We start from the raw sequence: 25,701 nt of genomic DNA on the forward strand, positions 1-25,701 counted from the left end.
TGAAAACAAGCAAACTGCTACAGAACAAAAATGTACACAACTATGGTACCAGAGGGAAATCGAATATACATCAAAAATATCACAGAGCAACCACTTATTAGAGGAGCATAATTAACATTGGTGTAATACTACATAATAAGATAACAGAGGAAATAAAAAATGCTACTCATCCAATATTTAAAGCTAAACTAAAGGCATTTCTAACAAAGCACTGTTTCTATTCTGCCAGAGAATTTCTGAATACGTAACAAAATTAATTGTAGGAGGTACCTATTTTTAATTTGCCTACTATTTTGCTTATACTATGTATTATTGTAACTGATATTTGACCTGTCCAATATCACTTGTACAATTTGTGCTATATGATATAACTGGACCAATAAAAAATCAAATCAAATCAAATTTTAAAATTTGTTGTCCCCCTCACAGATTTGAACACATCATCAGTTTTGCTTGCTATCTGAGGCAATGTAGGAAGGGTCTCACCCAGATGTAGTTGAATGTAGGTTGAAGCAGAATATTAGCTTAAAGGAAAAAACAGGTTGGGATTAAATTAGAATAGGAAAAGAAGAATTCTACTTCTAGGTAGCAGTCATGGGAGGGGTGTAGGCCAGCGGCTTCAGGACGAATTAGGCGCAGGGTAACAGGTCACAAGTCTTGTGAAACCACGTGCTAGCCTTAGCCAGGTGACAGAAAACTTAGGTCAGTTATGCAGGAACTCTGAGAAGGAAGATCAGGTTATTATAACTGGGGGAGCAGGAGACAGCCTGGCTATGGATCCAAGATAAATCATTAGGAGTGACCTGGATAAAACAGGAGCAGAAAATGGGCACACAAATGTGGGGTTTGTGGAGCTCTTTCAATGCCATGATCGGCTCTGGATAAACACTGCTATAAGGCACGTTAACACTGACTGGACAGGATGCCCCAGACACCGGCAAAATCTCATGTAAGTGTTGTTCCAGCTGATGCTATTGGTAAGTGGGAATACACCTGCACCTAAATATGAAGGGGAAAGACAAGGTCGCTTCTCTATTAGCAGATACTGTAAGGGGGCCCACAGTTACACAAGGGACGATCGCTGTGGTTAATGGGACCAGGCAAACAGGTTTTTTAGATAGCCATATGTACAGCAAATAGAGATAAAGCTACGGGTACTATCAACTTACTTCACCAAAATATCAGGGAAATAAAAAATAAAGTAGATGAGCTGTTAGTGTGTTTAGATGATCTCAAAAATAAGAATGTGATTGATATACTTTGTCTGTCTGAACACCATGTAACTGTGGGGATGGAAAGTGTCAGTACAAATGGGTATAATTCAGCATCTTACACTTGCAGATCTAGTATGGATAAAGGAGGAATTGCCATTTACACAAAACAAGGGTACAAATACAAAACTGTAGAAGTAAGCAAATTTTGTGTTGGTCAGCACTTTGAAGTTTGTGCATGTGAACTACAGCTAGCTAGTGTATGTGCAACAGCGCACAGGTCCCCATTAGGAGAATGGGAGCTATTCATAAAAAACGTTTGACTTCCTATTATGCTGTCCGTCAGACAGAAAGAAGAAGTTATTAATCTGTGGTGATTTCAATATAAACTTTCTAAGCAATTCTGATAGGAAAAGAGAACTAGAAGTGTTATTAATGACATGTAACTTAGAATCAATGATCAATTTCCCTACACGTATAGCTCAAGACAGTAGCACTCTAATAGATAATGTATTTGTAAAGCAAGAGGATGCACAACTAACACATGCTTTCCCTGTGACAAATGGATTATCAGACCATGATGCACAATTGATTGACTTACAAAACCTAGCAGGGTGTACAGTTCAGAAACCATTAAGTAATAGTGTAAGGTTGCTCAGCCCAGTACCTATAGAGCACTTCAAAGACAGTTTAAGAAATGTTAACTGGGGAGATGTATATTATGAGCCAAATGCTAATGATAAATGCAACATATATCTTGATAAGTTTATATCCCCTTCTGAACATTGTTGCCCAAAAAAATTCCTAAATGTAACACCATTTTTCAAAGAAACCTTGGATTGCTAAAAGTATTAAAATGTCTTCAGAAAGAAAAAGAAAACTGTATGAGATAGCAAGAATTAGTAAAGACCCAGGAGTAATTTTACACTATAAAGTTATTGTAACATACTGAAAGAAGTTGTCAGAAAATAAAGAGATACATATGTTAGAGATGAAATTAACAACTCGGGCAATAAAATAAAAATCAGTATGGAATGTTGTTAGAAGGGAGACAGGAAAAGTAACCACGGGGGTAGGTGGTATTACTATTAAGGGGAATGAGACTATTTTAACCAACAGTACACAAGCAGCTAATGTATTTAACAACTACACAAGCAGCTAATGTATTTAACAACCATTTCTTAAGTGTAGGTAAAAAACTTGGTGAGAACAGTTCAAGAGAAAAAAACAAGCAGCAAGTGGAAGAGTCAGTTTGTAGAAATCTTAGATTAATTTTCACCTAACAACCTCTTGTGAAATAAAGAAAATCATTAAATCTTTGAAAAATAAATGTTCTGTTGGAGTAGATGACATCACAAACAAGATATTAAAACAATGTGGAGAATTTACAACTGATGTTCGAAGTCACATATGTAATGCATCACTAACTCAAGGTATTTTCCCAGACAGGTTAAAATATGCCATTGTCATAGCCTCTCTAGGAAAAATGGGACACTGCAGATGTCAATAATTACCGGTTAGTATCCTTGCTTACAGCATTTTCAAAAATCAGCAAGAAAGCAATGTACTCAAGAGTGGTTAGCCATCTCAACAGTAATGGGATACTTAGTAAATCACAGTTCGGATTTCAAAAACGCTCTTCTACTGAGACAGCTACATACAATTTCACTGCCCATGTAATAGAGTCTTTAAATAGTAAAATATCGCCAATAGGAATTTTCCGTGACTTATCCTAAGCATCTGATTGTGTGAACCATGACATTATATTACAGAACTTGCAATTCTACGGTATAAATGGAACAGCATATGAATGGTTTAAGCCATATCTACAAAACAGGAAAGAAAAAAGTTTCTTTCTATGGTTTAGATGATTTAAGGAAGTTTGCCACTTCATCTAACTGGAGTGAAATTACATTAGGTGTTCCACAGGGTTTGATGCCGGGTCCCCTTCTGTTCTTGATATATGTGAACGACCTTCTTAACTTCTCTGAAACAAGAAGCTAACCTGACACTATTTGCTGATTATGCAAGCATCATTATTTATCCAGTAAAAGAAACTCCAATAGAAAATTATACAAATAATGAATTTGCAAAAGTTGTTCATTGCTTTTCTGCGAATGGGCTTGCTCTGAACTTCGAAAAAACACAGTACATCCAATTTTCTGCCACAAGGAGTGCAGTTCCTTCAATAAAAATAACACATCAACAGAAGTCAGTAGCCAGGGTAGAGCATACTATGTTTGTAGGTGGACATATAGATGAGATTCTTAATTGGAAAAATTCATATTTTGGATCTCCTAAAGCGACTATGTTCAGGAACTTTGCAATCAGAATAATTGCCAATTTTGAGGATATAGAAATTAGTAAGCTAACATACTTAGCACAATTTCACTCTCTGATGTCATACGGAATTATATTTTGGGGTAACTCAACACTCAGGCAAATGTATTCACTGTTCAGAAAAAAGAGGTTAGAATAATGTGTGGGACTCATAGTCACACATCTTGTAGGCATCTGTTTAAAAGGTTAGGAATTCTTACAACAGCCTCACAGTACATTTACTCACTAATGAAATTTGTTATCAACGACATGGACCATTTTAAAAACAACAGTGACATTCATGATTATTATACTAGAAGGAAGAAAGACTTACACTGTCCTCTTCTTTACCCATCTTTGGCACAGGAAGGGGTAAAATATGCTGCTGTAATACTTTTTGATAAATTACCAGATGAAATAAAATGTTTGACAGACGATACATGAATTCTTGAATAGGAAAAAATAAATTTATAGGTATAATATATGAGTTTTGTGCCATTTAATGGTATGGGGTACATGTTAAAATTTTAAGCATAAAAAAAATTGATTCATGTATGCATTTATTATGCACTTGACACATTCCACATCATAATGGTTACTGTGAGAATGATCAATGGAACATATAACCAACAAATGAAACTGATTGTTGCCCACAGCAACAAGGCCTTGCAATGCAGACTTTGTCTGCCCACTCTCTACCGCCTTTCTTATGTAAATCTTATGTAAATCTTGTCCCCTCCACACTTCTCTACTGCTCCACTTCTCTGTGTGATAACACCTTCCTACATGGACTATAGTTGTTGCAAAAATACTTAACAGCTATTTTAGAAGCATTAAAAAATCGAAAAATTGTGTAATTTAAGACAGAAATATAGTGAATATACATCTTTTATGAGTTTTTATTGTTTTTAAAAATTTAAGTAAAGCTACACTATTTTGCAGAAACATACAGACAGAATAAAAACATTCTTGTATTCAGATTTGGGTCTATTCACTACTTAATAAATTCACGAATTTCATTTACAGTTTTGTCACTGGAATAGACATTCCGGACATTTCTTTTGAAATCTGCCATTAACGTTAAGGACTTTTGAATCACAGAAATTATTCAATACTAGAGATGAGAGTGAACTCAAGCACAGTTTTATAAAAAATGTCAATAATCCACTCACTCTGTTATGGTCTGCTATAGGAGGAGATCAGTATAAGGAATCAGCTTCAGTTATATATTTGGCAGGATCTAATATAGCTTAAGGCATGCATGGCAGTTAAAGCTGAAAAAGTCAATTTGTTTTCACATTGAAACAATAAGAGAAATTTATAACCTGCTGCCTGCCATATTGCCACATAACAAAAATGGAAATTTCTGGATGAACTAAAACATAAAATAAGGACTGTAGAGGTCTGATGTATCACACATGTAAACACGCAGCAGAAAACATTATTCACACTAGTTTTTGAGCTCTTTACCTTCCTCTAGCAAAAATGCACATATTCACACACACAACCACACAAACTCCCAAGCACACTCTTCCACAACTATAGAAAGGTTGACTAATGATTATTGATTATTGAGGGCAGTTGCTTGCACAGCTGCAGGTGCTGAGGATGTAGAGAAGGACACACAAGGCAAGGAGGGATAGTGGGATTAATGTGGGGAAGATCTTTCGACAGATGACTCAGTGGCTGCACACCAAGACAAAAGTAGTTCAGAAGATAGAGGGGAAGGGAAAGGGGGGACAGGGGTGAAGGGGGAAGATGGGGAGGGGTGAGAGAGGGGAGGAGATAGGAGGGGGAGGGAGTGAGAGAAGAGGGATAGGGGCAAGAGAGGGAGGGGGTGGGAGGGGAAGGGGGAGAGAGGAGTGGGGAGGGGAAGGGGAGTGGAGTGGGGAGTGGTAAACAGTTAAATGGAGGTTTAGGCCAAGGGGATTGTACAAGTGCAGGATATGGTGGAGAGACAATTCCCAACTGTGTAGTTATAAGAAACTAGTGCTGCCAGGGAATATCCAAATAGCTCCCTTAGTGAAGTAGTTGTGGGAGTCACCTGTGTTGTGGTGCACAAAATGTTCGGCGACTGGTTGGTCATATTTGCAGTTTGCCATAGTTTGGCAGTAACTATTCATGCGAGTAGATGGTTGATTACTTGTAATGCCCACATAGAACACTGGATAGTAACTGCAGCATAGCTGATATATAACATGGTTGCTTTTAAATGTGGCCCTGCCTTTTATTGGGTAGGAAATGCCAATGAGTGGACTGTGATAGGAGATGGTTAGGTGTGAGGGGACATATTTTGCACTGGAGTTAACCACAAGGGAATGACCCATGGGGGGCATTCAGAGTAGGTTTGGAATAGGGACGGATAAGGATATTCTGTAAACTGGGTGGGCAGTAGAACATTGCATGATGTGAACAGGATACTGTCTGTCAATAAGGTTTTATCAAGCTCATCCACAGACAGATCTGCTGTGTCATCTCCTGGAACACCCGTAAACCTGTTAACCAGCCACCGACCAGCACTCCTCTGATCTGCTAGTATCACCTTGGCCTTGAAAAGATCAACAAAAAGCTCAACCACACCCTTCACCAGGCTTTCAACTACCTCTCATTATGCCCTGAGATGAGGGACATTGTACCTTAAATCATACCCACATCAACCAAAGTAGTGGTTTGCTAAGCACCAGACCAACAGAATATCCTTGCCATACAGCTCCCAATCCTGCACCCCATGGGCCATTTCCTTCTGGTCAACACAGGAGCAAGACACTTCCATACACCAACCCACCATCCACCACCTCGTACTGCAGTCAAGTCATATGCATTGTAATGTTCTGATATAGGCTAGATGAAGTGTATGAGAACTTAAGGGGAGTTTCAGGTGAGACATAGTTTTCGAGCAGTCAGGAGCAAATGCCGAAAGACAAACATCCAGGGATAGCAGGTAGCTGCTTGGGTCAGCACCAAACACTGTCACAGGGAGCACCTGCAAGTGGCATGGATTTTGGGACTCTTGGAGGATACTTGTAGGAGACTCAAACAATCAAAAATTCAGGATGGAATGATGACAATATTATGAAAAGGATAATTGCTACTCACCATATAGCAATGATGCTGGGTCACAGATGTGGACAACAAAACAACTTTGTGACAGTCTTTTTGTTGTGCCTATCTGACTCGGCATCTCCACTATATGGTGAGTAGCAACTATCCTTTCACAATATAGGAGACTCAAGGAATTCTAGAGTTTCATAACAATCAATTACTTTATTCCAACTTAACTACTACACTGAAGACCATTCATAAACATAGATGAGAGAGAACAGAAAAAGAATCACCCAGTGCTTCATTAAGTACAAACATTTGAGAGCAACATTACAAGTGAGAAAACAGACTTAAATTGGACATTACCCAAAGTTGATGTTGAGTGACTCGTAATCCTAACACTCTGACTGAGAAATACTTGGAATACGAAAACCTGAGGCTTTTAAAGTATTCTGACAGCACAATGCTTCTGCAGCCACCCCACTAACACTACTGGTACTTCACAGTCATTTGCCAGTATAACATGGGGCTTTTCTCCTTCACGGTGCCTCCGACCAACCCCATTTTGCATCGTTCCCCTTCTTCTTCTCTGCTGGATGATTTGCTTCTAGCATTCAGACTAACAAGCTGTACAGTTGGTAGCAACAGCATCCAGCTGAAAGCTAAACATAACTGCCCTTATTAGTATGGTAAGGAACAACAGTGTTTTACATCACCATGCTCCACCCTGCAGACACAGACTTCTATCTCACGAGCAGAGGCCTCTACTTCAGCAGTTTTCTTCATTTTCCCTCTCTAACTTCTGTGAAACTACTGATGCGGCTATTCTTAGGTGTAATGGTCATTCTTGCTGCATGTGCTAAGAAATGCCTGTTTATGATTATCGCCTACTTACAACAACATGTAGATGGTTGTGGAGATACTAATTAGTTCTCTTTATCATGACTTATAACCTGAGACAGCTGTCCAAGCATTTGCAGTTTGTAAGTTTCTTCCATTACTGTTTCCCTAGTGTAATCTAAATGCTACGATTTACACCTGTACCTACAGTGTGTCTCTGGTTTCTTGCCTCGGAGCACTCTTGCTGATTCCCAGCAGTCTCAAGCTTAACAGTGAATGATTCAATAAGTGGTTAATATATGACAGCATTTCCTATCCAATGGCCAATGGCCTTGCCACACTGATAATACTGGTTCTCGTCAGATGACTGAAGTTGAGTGCTGTCAGGCTTGGCTAGCACTTGGGATGTTGGTAAGCGGGATGCACTCAGCCGTTGAGACAACAACGTAAGGAGCTACTTCATTGAGAAGTAGTAGTTACAGTCGCGAAAACTGACAATGGCCAGGACACCAGTGGGCTGACCACATGCCCCTCCACAACCACATCCCGTGACGCCTATAACCTGCTGTGGCAATCACTCGATACCATTTGGGCCCCCCAGGGCCCGTCCAAACAGAGAATTTCCTACCCAATAAAAGGCAAGGTCATGTGTAAAATCCGAAATGTTATACATCAGCTATGCTGCAATTACTCTGCAGCATGCTATGTGGGCATGACAAGTAACCAATTGTCTACTTGCACAAGTGGCCATCGTCAAACTGTGGCAGTCTGCAAACTTGATCATCCAGTTCCCGAACATGCTGTGTACCACAGCACAAATGACTTCAACAGCTGCTTCAGTAACTGAGCAATTGGATTCCCCTACCAGAATAGTTTCTCTGAACTACATAGGTGGGACTTCCCTCTCCAACATACCCTGCACTCACGCAATTCCTCTGATCTAAACCTCCGTTAATCAGTTTCTCACTACCTTTTCCCTTCTCTCTTCTGTCCTCACCACTCCTTTCCACTCCACATCATGTACTGTCTTCTCCCAGCACTCTCCCCCCACCCCCTGAGGTGGCATGCATTCTCTCTCTCTCTCTCTCTCTCTCTCTCTCTCTCTCTCTCTCTCTCTCTCTCTCTCTCTCTCTCCCCCCCCCCCCCCTCCCCTCCCTTCTACCCTTTTCCGCCCTTCCTCTTTCCTTCCTGTCTCCCTCTTCATCTCCACCTTCCTCTCCCTTCCTCCCATCCCTTTCAACCCCACTTCCTTTCTCTATCTCTTACAAACTCTACCCTCTGAATTTCTTTTATCTTGTTGTGCAGCCACTGAGTCATCTGTAGAAAGACCTCCTTCACGCTATCCTACTAACCCCTCAGTTCTAGTGCATTCTTCTCTCCTCCCTCCCCACCACCATCTGCGCAGGCAACTGCTCTCAATAAGCGATAATCAACAGCCAGTCTCACTGCAGGAATGTGGTTGGGTGTCTGTGTGTCTAAATATGTGTACTTTTTCTAGAGAAAGAGTAAGAGCTCGAAAGCTAATATGAATAATTTTTTCTACTGCATGTTTCTATATGCCACACCTCACTCCACTGGTTTCTCTTATATTATACTGTTGTATAGATCTAGCAAGTACACATTAAAAAGGGTTTGAGCCTATTCCTTGAACCAATATGACATTTAAAGTTACATGCAGCAGTTACATGCAGTATTAAATAAAACACTCATACTCAAATGTTTACAAGGAAGTAATCAGTTAATTTTAACTTCAAGTCTCTACATTACATAACTTACCCCACCATCTATTATGTATAATCCTTTGTCTTTCTTCACAATATTGCAGTGAGACCTTGATACATACGTTGATAGGCAATTGATTTCATTATATCGTGCCCTTCCAACTCTGTACTGTGAACAGAATTTCAAACTGTTATCATATCTGTGATACACGATATGGAGTATGTGAACTTACACTACATCTTACTTGTTGAACATGTTATACTTGTTGGATAATAGATGAGAAGCAAATATGCCTAAAATGATTGGAGTTATAAATAAAGATGTTTTTGGTTAAAATGAAAGCATGTACTGGAGATGCTATGGTAATAAAACAGTGAGACCACATGACCTAGAGAGAGACGTAAACAAATAAGAATTGTTTCTTCTCTGTAACATCTGAGATTTATAACGAGGTGCACATTTATAAGGTACTATTATAACATCTATTATTTTTGCTTATATAAGGCTCCATCTGTTTGAAGAATAAATTATGACTTCTCAATTAGATATTTTAGCTGCTGTTGTTGTTGTTATCTTCATTCTGAAATATGTCACAATTTTGTACAATAATAGAGAAGCAGAAGTGCCTAAACAGAATGGAGCTTTAAATGAGGATACATTTGCTGAAAATAAAATCGTATTTACAGAACTTGCTAATAGTGATAAAAGGGCAGGATCATGTGACACACAGAGCTATGTAAACAAATACGAAATGTTTCTTCTCTGTAACATTGGGGATTTATATTGTTACAGCTATTATTTTTGCTCATGTAAGGCTCCACTGTTTCAAGAAAATTCCAACTTGACAATTAGGAGCAGCTGCAAAAGTTACAAAGTGTAACATAAAACAAACAAGGTATGTGGCCTTGTGAGTAAGATATGGCCATAATGTTGAAGGAAACCACGAGTTTACATGGCACACAACATTGTCTTCACTGATAATGATAAAATATTTTGATAAGTGAGATGTTAAAATAATTAAAATAAACAAATACGCCAGGATGTAAAGATCACAATAAAAAGAAAAAGCTTAGCATTGCGTGAAGCACTCTCTCTCTCTCTCTCTCTCTCTCTCGTAAATTCTTGATTGCCTTCATCATGGTGTCCATATTTTACCTGCTAGGTCCAATGGCCTATTTGTTTTTTCTTATACTTCATAACTTTTGCTGCTGCTGCTGCTGATTGTGAAATTTGGATTATTTTTTGAAACAATTGGAGCCTTAAGTGAGCAAAAATAATGAGTGCAATAATGAGTCCCTATAAACATCCACCATGTTATAAGTCCCCGATGTCAATGAGAAGAAACAGTTCTTATTTCTTTACAAATCTCTCGGAGTCACAAGGTCTCACTCTTTTATCCCTACAGCATGTCCTGCAAATACATTTTCATTTTAAGCAAAAACACCCTAATTTAGAATTCCAACCTGTATACATTTGTATGTGTGGCAATGAACATCAGACAAAACAGAGATGAGCTAAGCACACTGAAAGACATTAAAGCATCAGCTTTGAAAGACTGAAATCAATCAGGCAACATACAATTTTAAAAAGAGACCCACAGCAGCTGCATCAACCATTAAAAAAAGGAAAAAAAATAAAGAAAGAAAGAAAGAAAGGAAAGAAAGAAAAGATGTGATCTCCGTTTATCACTATTCCCTTGTCTGTTGTCTGAAAACAGAATGCACTCCAGTAAAATGTAATACACTAACTGTAGAGGGAGAACAAGGCTTGTATACAGTAAGCAGATTAAAGTGGATATAGGTTGCAGTGGTAATGCAAAGATGAAGAGGCTTGCACAAGGTGGTCCATGTGGAGAGCTACATCAAACCGGTCTGAAGATATCATCATCTTCATCAAATCATCATCATTGTCAACAACAATTAAAACATAAAGAGACAGACCAAGGCTACTGTATTTTCTCTGTCTGAGTGTGCAGATGATATTACAGCATGGCAGCAGTATATCTACATGCACACCTTAAGCTGGGTGTTCTCGAGTTAGATGACAACCAGCGTCCATGTGAAAGTGGAAGTGTCTTTTTCATGACAAGTTATGCAGATTATCATCATCATGTCTTTCGCTGCTGTGGGCGTGTATACATGCCCTGCTACATTGCTGCTCAGGTGCTGTGGACCTGTATACATGTGCCGCTTCGATTTTTCTACACTGTTATGGACATCTGAATGCGTCCTGAGCCGCTAAACTCTCAATGCTGAGGACGAGTTACTTCCATATTCGGTGAATAAAAAAGTTTCATGTATTTATCAATAACAAATGTGCCTCACTGTGTACTATCATTTGCAGAAAACCTCGTTTCGATATCTTGAATCATTTATGAGACATAACGATTGTTATGAGCACACAAATTGTGATGTGCGAGGACGTGAATGGGTGAGTCGCACATTACCATCCTTCAAATATAAAATCCAAAATGAGATATCCTTTTGGTCTCAACTTTAAATAAAATTCAGGTATCTTGGCTAAATTTCATTCCCTGCAATATATAAGCTAAAAATCAACCATATGTTAAGTTCACGCAATGCCTTTTTACCTTAGTGAACTCATTAAAATTCCGTCTGATATTTTATTTAATTTGATGTACGACAGTAAATATGACAGGCAATGAAATGAAATTCAGTTCTTTGAGTGCAGCTATCATACTGTAAGCGTGCAAAAATCAAACGTTTCCACCTAATAGTTTCCGAAAAATTGGTTAAGTATTTCCTATCGATCGGAACACTGTCTCTCAGACAGGCACCAGCAGTACAGCCAAGCAGTACAGCCATAACAAAAGCAGCCACAACAAGAAATGCAAAGACCTTGTCTGTAGAAGCAAAAGGGTTAACTATCAAGCTTATTTTAAAATGGGTCAGTTGATATTTAGACTCTATATGTAATGGACATCATTTGAACCTTGATTGAGAATACATAAAATATTTTCCCACATATTCATACTCAGGGAATAGGAGTTATACGTAATACCATACTACAGTGTTCTCATTTATTTGCACTGTATGTATCTGTGTGAAATGTGGATGCATTGTGTAGTAACAAGATATCAATGAATTGTCTGCCCCTGGTAGCTGAGTGGTCAGTGCAACAGAATGTCAATCCTAAGGACCTGGGTTTGATTCCCGCCTGGGTCGGAAATTTTCTCCGATCAGGGACAATTATGAACAGACACTGATTAAAAGGAAACAATGATTCAAGATAAAGATTATCAAGGTTCATAATACACAGTAACAAATAGGAGTAAAACTGATGCCAGATACTGTATTTCTACTGCAAAGATCACATAGGACAGTTCAGTATCTGCACTCCTACAAAGTTTTGAGTATTGAGGAATGTTATTGTTTCTGACTTGCACAGAGGGCAGTACATTTCCTTGTTTGTACGTCACCCTATCCATACAGGAAGATGTAAACAATGAAATGCTTTGCCCTCTACTTAAGTCAAAAACAACAGTTACTCAATACTCAAATCTTTGCAGGATTAAATATTACAAGCTGGAAAATAATAAGACTACTGAGTTGTTACTGTTAACTGTTAAGTGAGGTCAGGTCAATCAGTTTCAAATGTATATGGTCCTGTAAAATTGATACACCATATTTAAACAAAGTTGAGAAACATTGTTGCAATTACCTACAAGAAGAAAAATATTACACACCAGAATTTTGTTGGTTTTACTATTCGGAATACCTATGATCCAATCTGCAAGTCAATATATTATTAAAATACATTAAACTTCTACACAAAAACTATTTAAAATGTGGTTAATACCCGAACAACAGCAGAGAGAGTATAGAGGCACTTGCAGCAGTTGAGAAAGATCTTCCTTCTAATCTCACTCAATGGATTTAGGATATTCATTGTGAGGCAGATGCACAAGCTACAACTAATGGATAAGACAGGTCAGTCAATAGAGCCTGTTGCTCCAAAACATCTATACATACTACATAATAACTGTAATATTTATCTAATACATTAAGTAGTAAAGAACAAAATCTAAGCTACAAATACATTCTTTGTCTTAATTTTATCAAATTTGAAATTATTCTGGGCTTCCCAAAAATATGAGGTGATTTTCTTCAAGACTGTATAAATAATTAATAATAATCCAAATTCATGTAGGCAATGAACTGCTTGAACAAGTTGATAAATTTACTTATCTGGGCAGTAATATTACCAGGGACGGAAGGAGCAAGGCAGAAGTGAGAAGTAGAATAGCTCAAGCAAAGGCTGCTTTTAACAAGAAGAAAAACGTATTAACATCTAAGAGCATCAGCCTTGAAACCAGGAAAAGATTTTTGAAATCATATGTGTGGAGTGTGGCATGCTATGGGTGTGAAACATGGACTCTCGGGACAGAGGAACAGCAGAAGCTAAATTCTTTTGAAATATGGTGCTATAGACGCATGCTCAAAATAAAATGGATTGACAAGGTCACAAACGAAGTGGTTCTGGAAAGAGCAGGTGAGAAGAGAAGCTTCTGGAGTTTCATTGTTAAAAGAAGAGTGCAGTTTACAGGCCATCTATTAAGACATAAAGGACTCCTGAACACAATCATAGAGGGATATGCCGAGGGAAAAAGACCAAGAGGAAGACCACGACTGAGGTACATGGATCAAATCGTGAAAGATGTGGGATGTAACACCTATAAAGAAATGAAGAGAAAAGCTGAAAGACGCACAGAATGGAGACAAGCTGCCATTGTAGCTGTTGCAAACCAATCCTTGGACTGACCACTACAGAAGAAGAAGACCACAATACTACATGGTAATTTCTTGTACAAATTCGAAACAATCTCATTACTCCCAAATGAGTCTTAAAATGTCATTTCACAAATGGACAAGTAACTGCAAGCTGTATTGATATCTGCTGGTCGGAATGCTTTTCCAAATTCTAAGATCTCCTCTAATCAATCTGATTGTCTAATGGAGAATTGCATCTAGAATTTTTAGTGACACACACTAAAACTCTGTCCAAACAGGCCTTGGAAGGTCCAATGGCACCGACCAGTTGCCATGTCATCCTCAGCCCAAAAGGCATCACTGGATGCGGATATGGAGGGGCATGTTGTCAGCACACCGGTCTCCCAGCCGTATGTCAGTTTGCGAGACCAGAGCCACTACTTCTCAATCAAGTAGTTCCTCAGTTTGCCTCACAAGAGCCGAGTGCACCCCACTTGCCAACAGCACTCGGCAGACCGGATGGTCACCCATCCAAGTGCTAGCCCATCCCAACAGCACTTAACTTCGGTGATCTGACGGGAACCGGTGTTACCACTGCGACAAGGCCACTGGCTAGTGACACACACTAGCGTGATGAATTAACAACCATACTACAAAGTAAAGGTACAGCAGTTGCATACTCCATTTTCTGCATACATGTAGAGCTGTACTCTGTGGTTTACAGTCATATATGTTTAACACTTAGGTGCCGACGCCCGTAAAAATATAGGCGTGCGCGGCCTGCCCGAAAGTCCAATGCCTGTAATTTTACGGGCGCGTGTTCTCGTTCTTCCCCTTCCTTCCTTTGTGTTGTTACGGCTCCCACTTGTCTGGGAGGTGCTGCATGGACTGTAGTTCAAGTACTGGTCACTAGATGGTGCGGGCATGCTGTGGAAGGGTGTGCTTCCCTTTTTATTTGTCGGGTTTATTGAGCGGTGATTTTTTCCCACGCGGTCTCAGTAGCGTCGACATGGCGAAGCGTGGCTTGACAGATGAAGAAATTGCTCGCGAGTTACATCGTGATTTAGAAGAAAGTGACGTTGATTTGTCAGAGGAAGATATTGCAGATGACTCTGATGATGATGTGGACTATGTTCAAGAAGTAGTTTCTGGCAGTTCAGGTAAAGAATTCTGACAACAAAACATGTATAATTTTTGTTCAGATTTTCACTGAAAAAACTCTCAGTACGTAATTATGATTTTATTTGCAAATACTACTCTTCTGATAGATTCAGAAGAGGAGAGCAGGTGTCCAAGCACTTCAGTAGCAAGTAATCCCGTCGATATTGTGCCTGAAGAACGAGCGAGACTGACGGCGAGGGGGAAGCCGAGACCTGCGCACCGCACCAATTCTGAGGAAGGTTGGACGGCTAATGATCGTGCATCAGGGGATATCAATCTATTCTCAGAACAATCTGGAATATGCAATGTTGTCAGTTTGGACCAGATCAGTGCACCTCTAGAATTTTTTTCACATTTCCTGACAGACAGTAAGATGAAACATATAAAGGAACAAACTAATCTGTGTGCTCAACAATGCATCACGAAATTACGAAGCACAAATTCCGTTTCACCCACCTCCTCATTATCAACGTGGAAAGAAGTTACACTTATGGAAATAAGGAAGTTTCTGGCAATTGTAGTCCATATGTGTGCAAGTGTGAGGCCATGTATACGACAGCACTGGTCCAAGGACCCTGCTGTGTCGTGTAATTTCTGTCCAATCATCTTGAGCCGTGACAGATTTCTTTCTATTTTGAGAAACTTCCACATTAGTGATAATTCCTTAGCTAAGAGGAAAGAAGAAACAGGCTATGACCCACTGCACAAGGTGAGATCCCTCCTAGATAATGAGTGTGCTAATTTCCAGCGTGCGTATACACCATCTCAAAAAATTACAATAGATGAAGGCGCGTGTAAATTTCGAGGTCGTGTGTATTTCAAACAGTACATGCCACAAAAACCAAATAAATACGGTATGAAACTGTACATGTTATCCGAATCTGACACAGGTTACATCTGGAATTTCTCTGTTTACGCGGGTGAAAGGTCTGACACAGTGACTCTGGTAAAGACATTGCTTGCAAATCTGTCAGGAAAAGGCTACACTTTGTTTACGGACAGATTCTACACAAGTCCAATACTTGCTTCAGAACTGGAAACTGCAAAAACTGCTCTTGTGGGAACAACAAGAAAATCTCGGCAAGGATTGCCTCGTGCTATAAAAGATCTGAACCTTCAGCGAGGTGAACTTATTTTCAGGCGTAAAGGAAATATGTCAACACTGTGTTGGAAGGACAAAAGAAATGTGTATATGATAAGTACAAGGCACACTGCTGAGGTGGTCACTTTCACTGACGAGAGAGGAAGAGAGAAGTCGAAGCCAGCCTGTGTAGTGGACTACAATAAAAACAAGTTTGGCGTTGACTTATCAGATCAGCGATTGTCATACGGCGCATTTGAACATCGAACTGTGAAGTAGTGGAGAAAGTTGGCATTTCATGTTATACTAATGGCGATTGTAAATTCCTGCATATTATACAATAACGTTACTGGGAAATGCCTCAAAACATCTCACTTCATGACAGTTATCTGTGCAGATATTGCACAAAGCAAAGATCTTGAACCCTGACCTGGTCCATCTGGACTCTCAAGACTATTAACTGGAAATAATTTCCTGGAAAAGATTGATACAGGTGTAGGTAACAAACAGAAACAAAAACTGTGTGTAGTGTGTTCTCTGAGAGAAAAAAAACTGACTGGGAAAGTGTGGCGAAAAGACACAAGCTACCAGTGTAGTGAATGTAAAGTAGCATTGTGCAAAATGCCGTGCTTCAATATTTACCACAAAAAGAACAAAATTCCATCCTAAAATAGTTACAGGAGGTTACTGTAGATAAGGCATACTGTATCCATCATAATTACAATTTTTGTGTAAAATAAAAAAAAATTCCTTCTAGAAAATACAGTGAATATACCTTTGACCAATTTTTCCTTTTTTCAAAAACAATGTTATAATAATAACGCTTGTCAAAAGTATGTATTAATTCAAGAGAAAGGTATTATATATGGTTTTAAACAGGAAAGTCTAGGTTTTTCAATCAGAGTAATTTTATTGCTATAATTGATACTTTAATGAGTTGCAGTAGTTTAAAATACGTTAAAATCAGCCAGTCTTTATGGTAGACACCCATGCGCAATGACTCAGGACCCAAAGTGTTAAGATCGAAAAACTTCAAAAAATGCTAATTTTAGAATGGTGTCTTCACACTGTGTTTAGAAACAAGACACTAATAACCGTCAGGAGACACCAATTTCTTAGCCAATAAATTAAAATAAGTTTTTCCAGTTCACTTCACCCATCTGTCAAATGTAGTGTAAAAGCCAACTAAGGACTGTAACAAAGTCAAGGGAACTTGCTGTTTCAATTTAATTTGTGGAGTAATTAATCCAATCATTTATCATTAATTTCATGCCATTAATTGCTATTGCAAATACTGTCAAATACACCTATACTTTCATTTCTGCACATCTGCATTTATATACAACAAAAATGTATTATGGTGTGAATATGGTAACACTATGAAAAACATTGAAACCAGCCACAATTTGATCAAATGAAAGATTTATGTTTTATTTACTAGGGGTACATGTAACCTGAACTTCAGAAAATATAATCTAATTGGATAGATAAAAAGTCTACTCACCAAGCTGTGGCAGGAGATACCACATATAAAGGTATTGGAATTTGCAGACTTTCGGAGCCACTGGCTTCTTCTTCTGGCAGAAGGGTTGAAGAGGAAGGAAGAAGGATGAAGAAAAAGACTTATCAGATGGGATGAGAAGGAAAGACTGACTCAGACTGGAAGTGAATTGACTGAATCAGTCATTCCTTCTCATCCCATCCACTACGTCTCCCCTGACCTGGGATTTTGGGTGACTTTTCCATACTCTCCCCATTTCCTAAAACTCACCACTCCTTTTCCTTCTCCCCTCTTTCTTTCCCTTCACCTCTTTTGCCACAAGGAGTGACTGGCTCCAAAAGCTTGCTAATTTTGATACCTTTATATATGTTTTCTCCTGCTGCTGCTTGCCAAGTAGATTTTTTTATCCATACAGTTACATTATATTTTCAAAAACTGATTTTTTTTCATTGATATATCAGCTCAACTTCAGATTGTTGCACACATTTCTTGTGGATTTTACATATTTCTTGAAACACAAAAAAATCCATGAAAAAAATACTGTCTATTCTGCCATCTAAGTATCTGATTAATTCCCATGACAGTTGCTGATAAATAAATAATTCATTCAATGCAGCTGCAGCACACCTCTATGACTGCCACTGACCCTTGACCACTAAAATTACTGACTACAGCATGAACACGTGTGAAAATGGTATGCTAATTGTCAACAGGTCTTATTTTCTAACAAATTGTAATTCAGTTTGCTTCATCATGCTGGTTGCATATGTGTTTGTCCCACTGTGAGACAGTCAACCAATAGTATTGTGCATCACCACTGCATACTGATGTGGGATGCTGTTCAGAATGATTCAGAAGCTTCCACGAGACATGTATATGGATCTCTACTGCCCAGGAAAAGACATAGGATTTTATGATAGAAGGTGTATCCTAATACAAAACTTCAATAATTTAAAATCAAGAACTGCCCTACTTACTTGCAGAAATAACAGGAAGTAACAAATAGGACAGCAACACAAAGCTACAAAAGAACTGAAGAGAAAAAAGTAAGAAACAAAAGAGTAAAAAGGTGAAAGAGATGATGACACAGAAGGGAGAACCAGGAATAAATAAGTATTTTAATATTACTTTGACATTGAAACTTTGATGAGGCATTATCTTTTGTTAATTGACATTAATATGATTCATCAGCATCACCATTACTAATAGTAATCTGAAATAAATGGGCTGTTGTAAATATGAAAAGAACAACTATACAACAACCAGAAGGAATGTTAACTATGTATCATTTTCCTACAGAAAAAAAGGGAAAATTCCAGAGAACTGAGTAACCTCAAATGAAATTATCCAGCTTTTCTGGTGTGAATGGCCACATCATAGTGGCTGCAAAAGTTCATAATATTTCCACAACAGATTGCAGTGGTAGCAGCAGCAGCACACCCCTGCTATGAAGATACAGATGTTCACTCAAGCACTTGTCGCTAATCACAAATATGATTAAAGTTTATTTTTTTTAAACAATTTATAGGACTTCCTACAGCTGCTTAATTTATTCATTTTGTCAGACTGTTGCTGGTTAAAAATAATTTCATAATTTGGCTCCCTTTATAGCCGTTCTTGGCTAAGGTAAATAAATCTATGTAGTTATCTGTAAAGTTTTCTCACCAATGACGGCGAAAAATTAGGTAGCCACTAAACAAGAACACTATTCAAAAAATCAAGTACACAAAATAACAAAGAAACATCAAGAAATCACTTACACAATCTAGAGATTCATTTAGCACGATCTTTTCGTGTCTTTCTCCTTCATAGTTTACGTCATCAGAGAAGATTCTCTCAAGAGACCACACAGTGCACATACTGACTCCTGCAAAAGAAAACATCTTCTAATGATACAAAATTTGTGACCATCTGAAAAAGTTTGAATTAACATTCAACAATAACACCAGACAAGGAGAGAAATGAAACAAAATTTGTAAACATGCATGAGAACTAAGTGTATATAAGAAATAGATTAAATGTATGCTGAAGAATATAATATAAATTTTGCAAGCAAGCAATTTGTTCTGTACGTGCAACAAAGCACTAAATATGTATCAAGTGCTAATAAACACAAGTATACTTTAGAAAAGGGTCAAGGCACATTTAATTTGTGTGTCATTATCTTCATGACAATGCAAGGTTTATCTGAACCTTCAAACCTGAACTATGTGCCTATTAAGTATGCCACGTACATGAAATATCGCTACACTTAATGATTTGACAATAAACCCTCAAACTGTTTTAATACTTTGCTCTTTATGGTATTATTGTGTTGTAGTTTGTACAGGAACCATTGGACTAACTTCCATAATCTCCCTCATCATTACTGATTGTAACCACAACCATTGGCTACGTATTTACACTAGCTTGTGGAGTCTCCCCATGACAATTTGTCAACAATATCTTCACTTATACTTGAGCTCCCAGTGTACTGTAATGCAACTATTATGTTTATACTATATATGGACAGACATTGCAAGAGGAAAGTTATGTCAAAACTGGTTTCTCATCAAAAATCTGGAGTTCTCTCTTTGACATATTGATACATTCATGTACTTATGTTTAGTGTTAGTGAAAATATGGCACTATGAAACTGTTCAATTAATAGTAATTCGCAGTGTACTATTTTAGTGAATATCAACCAGCAGTGTGCCCAAAAATTAATGACCAAAAGAGAACTGCACTGAAACAAGAAATAAATAATGAAAATAATAACAGAACATGAATCCTGAAATTTAACAACAAATTTATGCCTGGAAGCTTATGGAATATACATCATGCTGCATTAAGTGCTGTTCCTTTGGCACCCCCCCCCCCCCCCCCCCCCCCACTATCTAGTGGTACTTTCCCATGTTTGCATTTATTGGACTGTACAAAACAAATTAATTGGCTTCAGGCTGTTCCAACTGGTGCACTCCCTGTTATGCTGCAGAGCACCCTTACTCCACATAGCACTAACTGTGAACAACTGTACTGCATTGGGTTGGCACTGTGAGCCTTTCAATTTGTTGCTTGTGCTTTACATGATCGCCGACATCATTTTGTTATTTGTGGATACAGGAAATAAATAAGAAATAACTATTTTAAAACAAATAAAGAAAATAGGTATGTTTATTACACTTCTGAAATCTGATAGTCTCTCTTCAGAACACAAGCAGAAATATCAGGTGTTAAGGCGTTCACAGCGTTAACATGGAGGATGCTCTTAATTGTCACATTCTGAAAAAAACAATCATTCTTCTGTTTTTATTCTTTTCATTGCTGAAAACAGCTACTCACAAAAGTATGTAGTGCCAAATACACACATGATCTATGTGGTATTTTTGTGCTGCTTGGGAAATGTTTTTTGCTGTAATGAATAGTACCACAATGACAAATTAAACACATTGTAGCACTTATTTCATCAAAGTTGAATTTTGCACGTCTAATACTTCTAACTGCAGTGACATTAGTAAACCATTGGAAGAAACTGAAAATAAGTGCTGAACATTTCATTTCCAATTCTAAACTGGTCAGCTCTTTGAATCTGGTTTCAAGAGATATGGTGAGCTTCTTTACCTCGGCTCTGTAACTGTGAAACTGGTATCTTCAGGCAGTTTTGAAGGCAGATGACTCTGCCTCTCAAACAAAGATAACTTTTCTATGAATGATTTGATTTGATCGTTCATGTCAACTATCAGCTGCTCTTTGGCCTGCAATGACGAATTTAAGTTGTTGAGATGTATATTTATTTTAGCCAAAGGCATCAAATCCTTTAGGCAATGAATTACTTCCCCTTTCATTTCGAGACACAGGGATATTTTCTTATGAATGGCACAGAAAATATCATCAAAAACCTTCCCCCAGGTAGGCCGATGAAGTGTGCTGTGGTGAGTATGTCCCCATACCCTACTTCCATACCAGTCAAGAATCCTTTGAATTGGTGGCAATTTGCACCACAATAAACAAAATGTGAAATCTCGGTGATGGCCAATCATTTTTAAGGCATCACTGTCGGCGGCTACAGAAATGAGTCTGTCCCACGACAAATTCATATTGCCTACTGATAAACAAACAGCTTCAATAATAGCAAGTCCTATTGCAATGTAGTCAAGCATGACCACATCCAAGAGCTCCATATCAACACCACACACAAATGCCGAAAGCTGAGCACAGTCAGCTATACCTGTGCTTTCATCAAATGTGAGTAAAAATGCAACAAAGCTCTTGGCTTTTTCTAGAGCTGTCTCTCTGCAACCACTGCCATGTCCACGATTTGATGAGACACCATTTGCCTCAAACCACAAACCCCTTCCATTGCCTGCAGCTTCCTTAGAAAACTAACATTCTGCATGTGCTGCCATAAAAGATTTTATCAGAGTTCCCACTGGAAACTGCTGCTAATCATTGCTATACTGCAAACTACTTTGTAGCTTGATCAAACTGCTGCCTCCCTTACATTTTTTTCCCAGTCATTCACCTCAAAAGCATAAACACATTACAGTATACATGAGCTAATGCTGCATACTTCTGTAACATCTGTACTAAGAATTCTTTTCAAACTTACAGCTACTGCTATGTGATTTTTACACCTGCCTACTAGCTCTCTGCTTGCTTCAACTTCTACTTGCTTGTAATGCAGTGGGTGAAGGTGTGTTTAATGTTGTTGCATGTTCTATATCTTAGCAGAATTAAATACTTGGCAACATTCAAGGAACTGCAGAAGTCCACTGATCTCAATAAAAGGAAAGGTCTCCTCCAATAGAGGCATAGGACTTCCATAACTAACGACAGCTGTCACTGAACACGCACTGTTGTGTCAGTTACAGCTTCATGTGACTAGGGGCCAATGAGTTCACTTTCCAAACCACAGGGGCTCCTGCTCTGTGGTGCACTGTTGGCACAGCTTCTGGCATGCAACAGCTACACGAGGAAACCCATTTCTTTTGAAGAAATGCCAGAAGTAATGTAAAGGAATGATAACTGCAGTAATATGAATAATCATCAACATTGGTACCCATACTTGTACTGCCTGGAGGGCATGGCAGAGGACACTTTCTATTGCACCACATATCCATCCTATTTCATTTGCACACAGAGTGCTAGATGAATGATTACTTAAATGCCTCTGCCGCACAGTGTGATTAGTCTAATGTTGTCTTATCTGTCCCTAATGGAACATGTGGGACACTGTAGTACGTACCTGGATACCTCGCTTAATACTGGTTCTTAAAGCTTTGTAAATACAGTTTCATGGGACAGATGACTTCTATCTACAAATATAAGCTAATTCATGTTTTTCGGCATTTCTGTGATGCTCTCTAATAGGACAGGCAAACTGGTGTGCATATGTTCAATATCCCCTGTTAGTCCTACATGAGCAATAGTCTATGATGGGTCACAAGAGTGCCTTGTAAGCAATCTACTTTGTAGACTGACTACATTTTTCCAGTACTTTACCAATGAACTGAACCATACCAACTGTTTTACATATGACTGTGTGTAGAATCTGATAGGGAATCTGCAGCAGTCCAAGAAGTAAATTGGGGCAGTGCTCTTGGACCCTTCCTTGTAAAGGAATATTTGAAAATTGAGTTCATTATTTATGATTTCAATTTGCTATCCTTAACTTCAGTTCCTACATAATCCACAAAAGTCAATAACTTTGGTGCCACTAACAGCCTTTACATATGATCACATTTTTTTAGATTTTGTGAAAGGTCTCTTGATAAGGTTCAGATAGGGTACTTTTTGAAGGTTTTTTGCATTGGACTTTTCACAGTAAACACGTTTCATTCAGTGTAATTGTGTTTAAAGTCCTATGCTTTGTTTTATATCCCTAGTGCTGTGGCCACACTTATTTTTATTTGCTATGCGAAGCCCCTTCCATCATGAGCTGTTCCGTTAGGTATATACTAGCAAACCCCTGATTGTTTAAAGAATTAAATTCCCAAGTATAAAACGACTTCAAAAGTCTCATTAATTTACAACAACATAAGGAAAAGATAGATTGCTACTCATCATAAAGATGGCTCACTGAGTTGCAGACAGGCACAATGACAGGACAGTTCCATATTTAGCTTCCGGTCAAAGCCTTCTTCAGAAAAGCCAACACACACATTCATTCACACAAGAAAGCACACCTTATGCACACATAACCGCCATCTTTGGCAGTTCGGTCCGAGCACGAAACACCCATCACAATAGGACCTTGGAATGGTTCCATTCAAAAGTAATCACCACAAGTGTCAAGAGATTTGTACCACTGGGAGAGGTGACAATCAATTCCTGTTCCACAGAACATGGTCAGCCACTGAAAGTTCCACAACTGCACCCAATCCTGCACTTCCTCATCTGACTGAAATCAACGTCCATGCATGACTTTCTCCATGTCACCAAATATGTGAAATCCACACTGGGAAAGATTCGGACTGTATGGAAGATGTTGTAATGCTTCCCAATCAAATCGCTGAAGCATAGCCTTCGCCGAATGGCAATGTGGAGGCGACCGTCATTATGCAACCGGATGATTCTATCTGACAACATTTCTGGGAGTTTTGGCTTTACGATGCATCACAGTTTCTATAAAGTGCCTTCATAGTGCTGCACACTGATTATCATTCCATGCTTGAGGAACTTGTCGGGCAGAGGGAACCTGCAATCAAAGTAGGAGGTCATCGTGACTTTCACAACTTGTGTGAACAGCTTTGGATTTTTTTAGTGGGGAAGATGTGTGCAGAGATGTGTGAGGTTTCCACTGCTGGTTTTGCCTTTTGTCTTTGTGCTGATGGAGTGCTTTAAGACAGAATCATCCTGTTGCACAATAACACCTGCCCCCATACTGCCAATCAGACAAAGGCTACATTTCAGCGACTTGGTTGGGAAACGCAGCAACATCCTCCACACAGACCTGATCTTTCTCCATGTGAGTTTCATGTCTTTGGCGTCCTGAAGAAAGAATTGTGGGCATCAGTTTCGGTTGGACAAAGAAGTGCAAGAGTGAAACCAGTTGCAGACCTATCAGTGACTGACTGCATTTCATGCAACAGGAATCTATCATCTTGTCTCCCAGTGCGATGATTATCTTAATGCATGTGGTGATTACTATTGAATGGAAACATTCCATGGTCCCATTGTGACAAGTGTTCAGTTTTCATTTGACATATGGTCTCAAGCACTACCAGCTTCATGCAAATTAATGACACACACGTAAGTAGATCATCTAATTTCCTTACACTTATCACATAGCTGCATCACAGTTCTCCTAATGAATTGTTCTGTTGCTTCTTCTTGTGACCAGTATCTTCTCAGAGTTATCACTTATATAACAACTCTGTTTTGCCTTGGTCTATACCATATTTAAAGTTAGCTCAGCCTTTTCTGGTGCTTTTGTCTCAGATTGAGGCTCTACACCAATAATTAACAGTTTCACATGTTTCCATTTACAACCTGAAACAGGTATCATAGTGAAATTTTGTATATCATCTTTTTAAACAGGTTGCATGAGCATTTACTGTGCAAGTTAATCTAACAAAGGTAAAAGTATGTACAAGGGTTTGCACAGGTACATTCAGCAAAATGAAAACACAGATAAACAATATAGTGCTAATATGTCAAATTTGTTCTTCACAGGCCTCTACCTGATGAGTGTCAGAGTGTCAAGAGGGAATGACTGCTATCAGCATGCTTTTGTAAAAGATCTCATTTTACCATCACAGTTATTACACAGTATACAATTTACACTTTCCACAAATTCTTCACAAGATTTTCAGATTAGAATTGCATTTCCAGACAACTAGATTTATATCTACATCTACATTCACACTCCCCAAGCCACTGTATGGTGTGTGCCACAGGATACCTTGTACCACTACTGATGACTTTCTTTTCATTATTCCCCTCACAAATAAAGTGAGGGGAAAATGACTGACTAAAGTCTCCATATGAGCCCTAATTTCTATTATCTTATCTCTGTGGTCCTTCCGTGAAATGTACACTGGCGGCAGCAGAATTGTTCTGCAGTCAGCTTCAAATGATCGATCTCTAAGTATTCTCACTTACGTTCCTCGAAAA

General features: G+C 38.6%; 1 protein-coding gene and 1 pseudogene across 1 annotated transcript in view; both read right to left on the reverse strand.

Annotated features, from left to right (window-relative positions):
* LOC124605297 overlaps nucleotides 1-25,701 on the reverse strand; it is a 242,634-nt gene that overhangs the window by 211,663 nt on the left and 5,270 nt on the right. The window contains exons 2-4 of the mRNA XM_047136878.1: nucleotides 24,864-25,077; nucleotides 19,368-19,474; nucleotides 9,189-9,302 (exon numbers count right to left, since the gene is read on the reverse strand). Coding sequence (XP_046992834.1) covers nucleotides 9,189-9,302; nucleotides 19,368-19,466 — 213 coding nt within the window. The 5' untranslated portion in view covers nucleotides 19,467-19,474; nucleotides 24,864-25,077. The remainder of the gene's footprint in view (nucleotides 1-9,188; nucleotides 9,303-19,367; nucleotides 19,475-24,863; nucleotides 25,078-25,701) is intronic.
* On the reverse strand, nucleotides 14,360-14,477 carry LOC124607659 (annotated as a pseudogene).

This window comes from Schistocerca americana, chromosome 3 (assembly GCF_021461395.2).
Source record: "Schistocerca americana isolate TAMUIC-IGC-003095 chromosome 3, iqSchAmer2.1, whole genome shotgun sequence".
Lineage (NCBI taxonomy): Eukaryota > Metazoa > Arthropoda > Insecta > Orthoptera > Acrididae > Schistocerca > Schistocerca americana.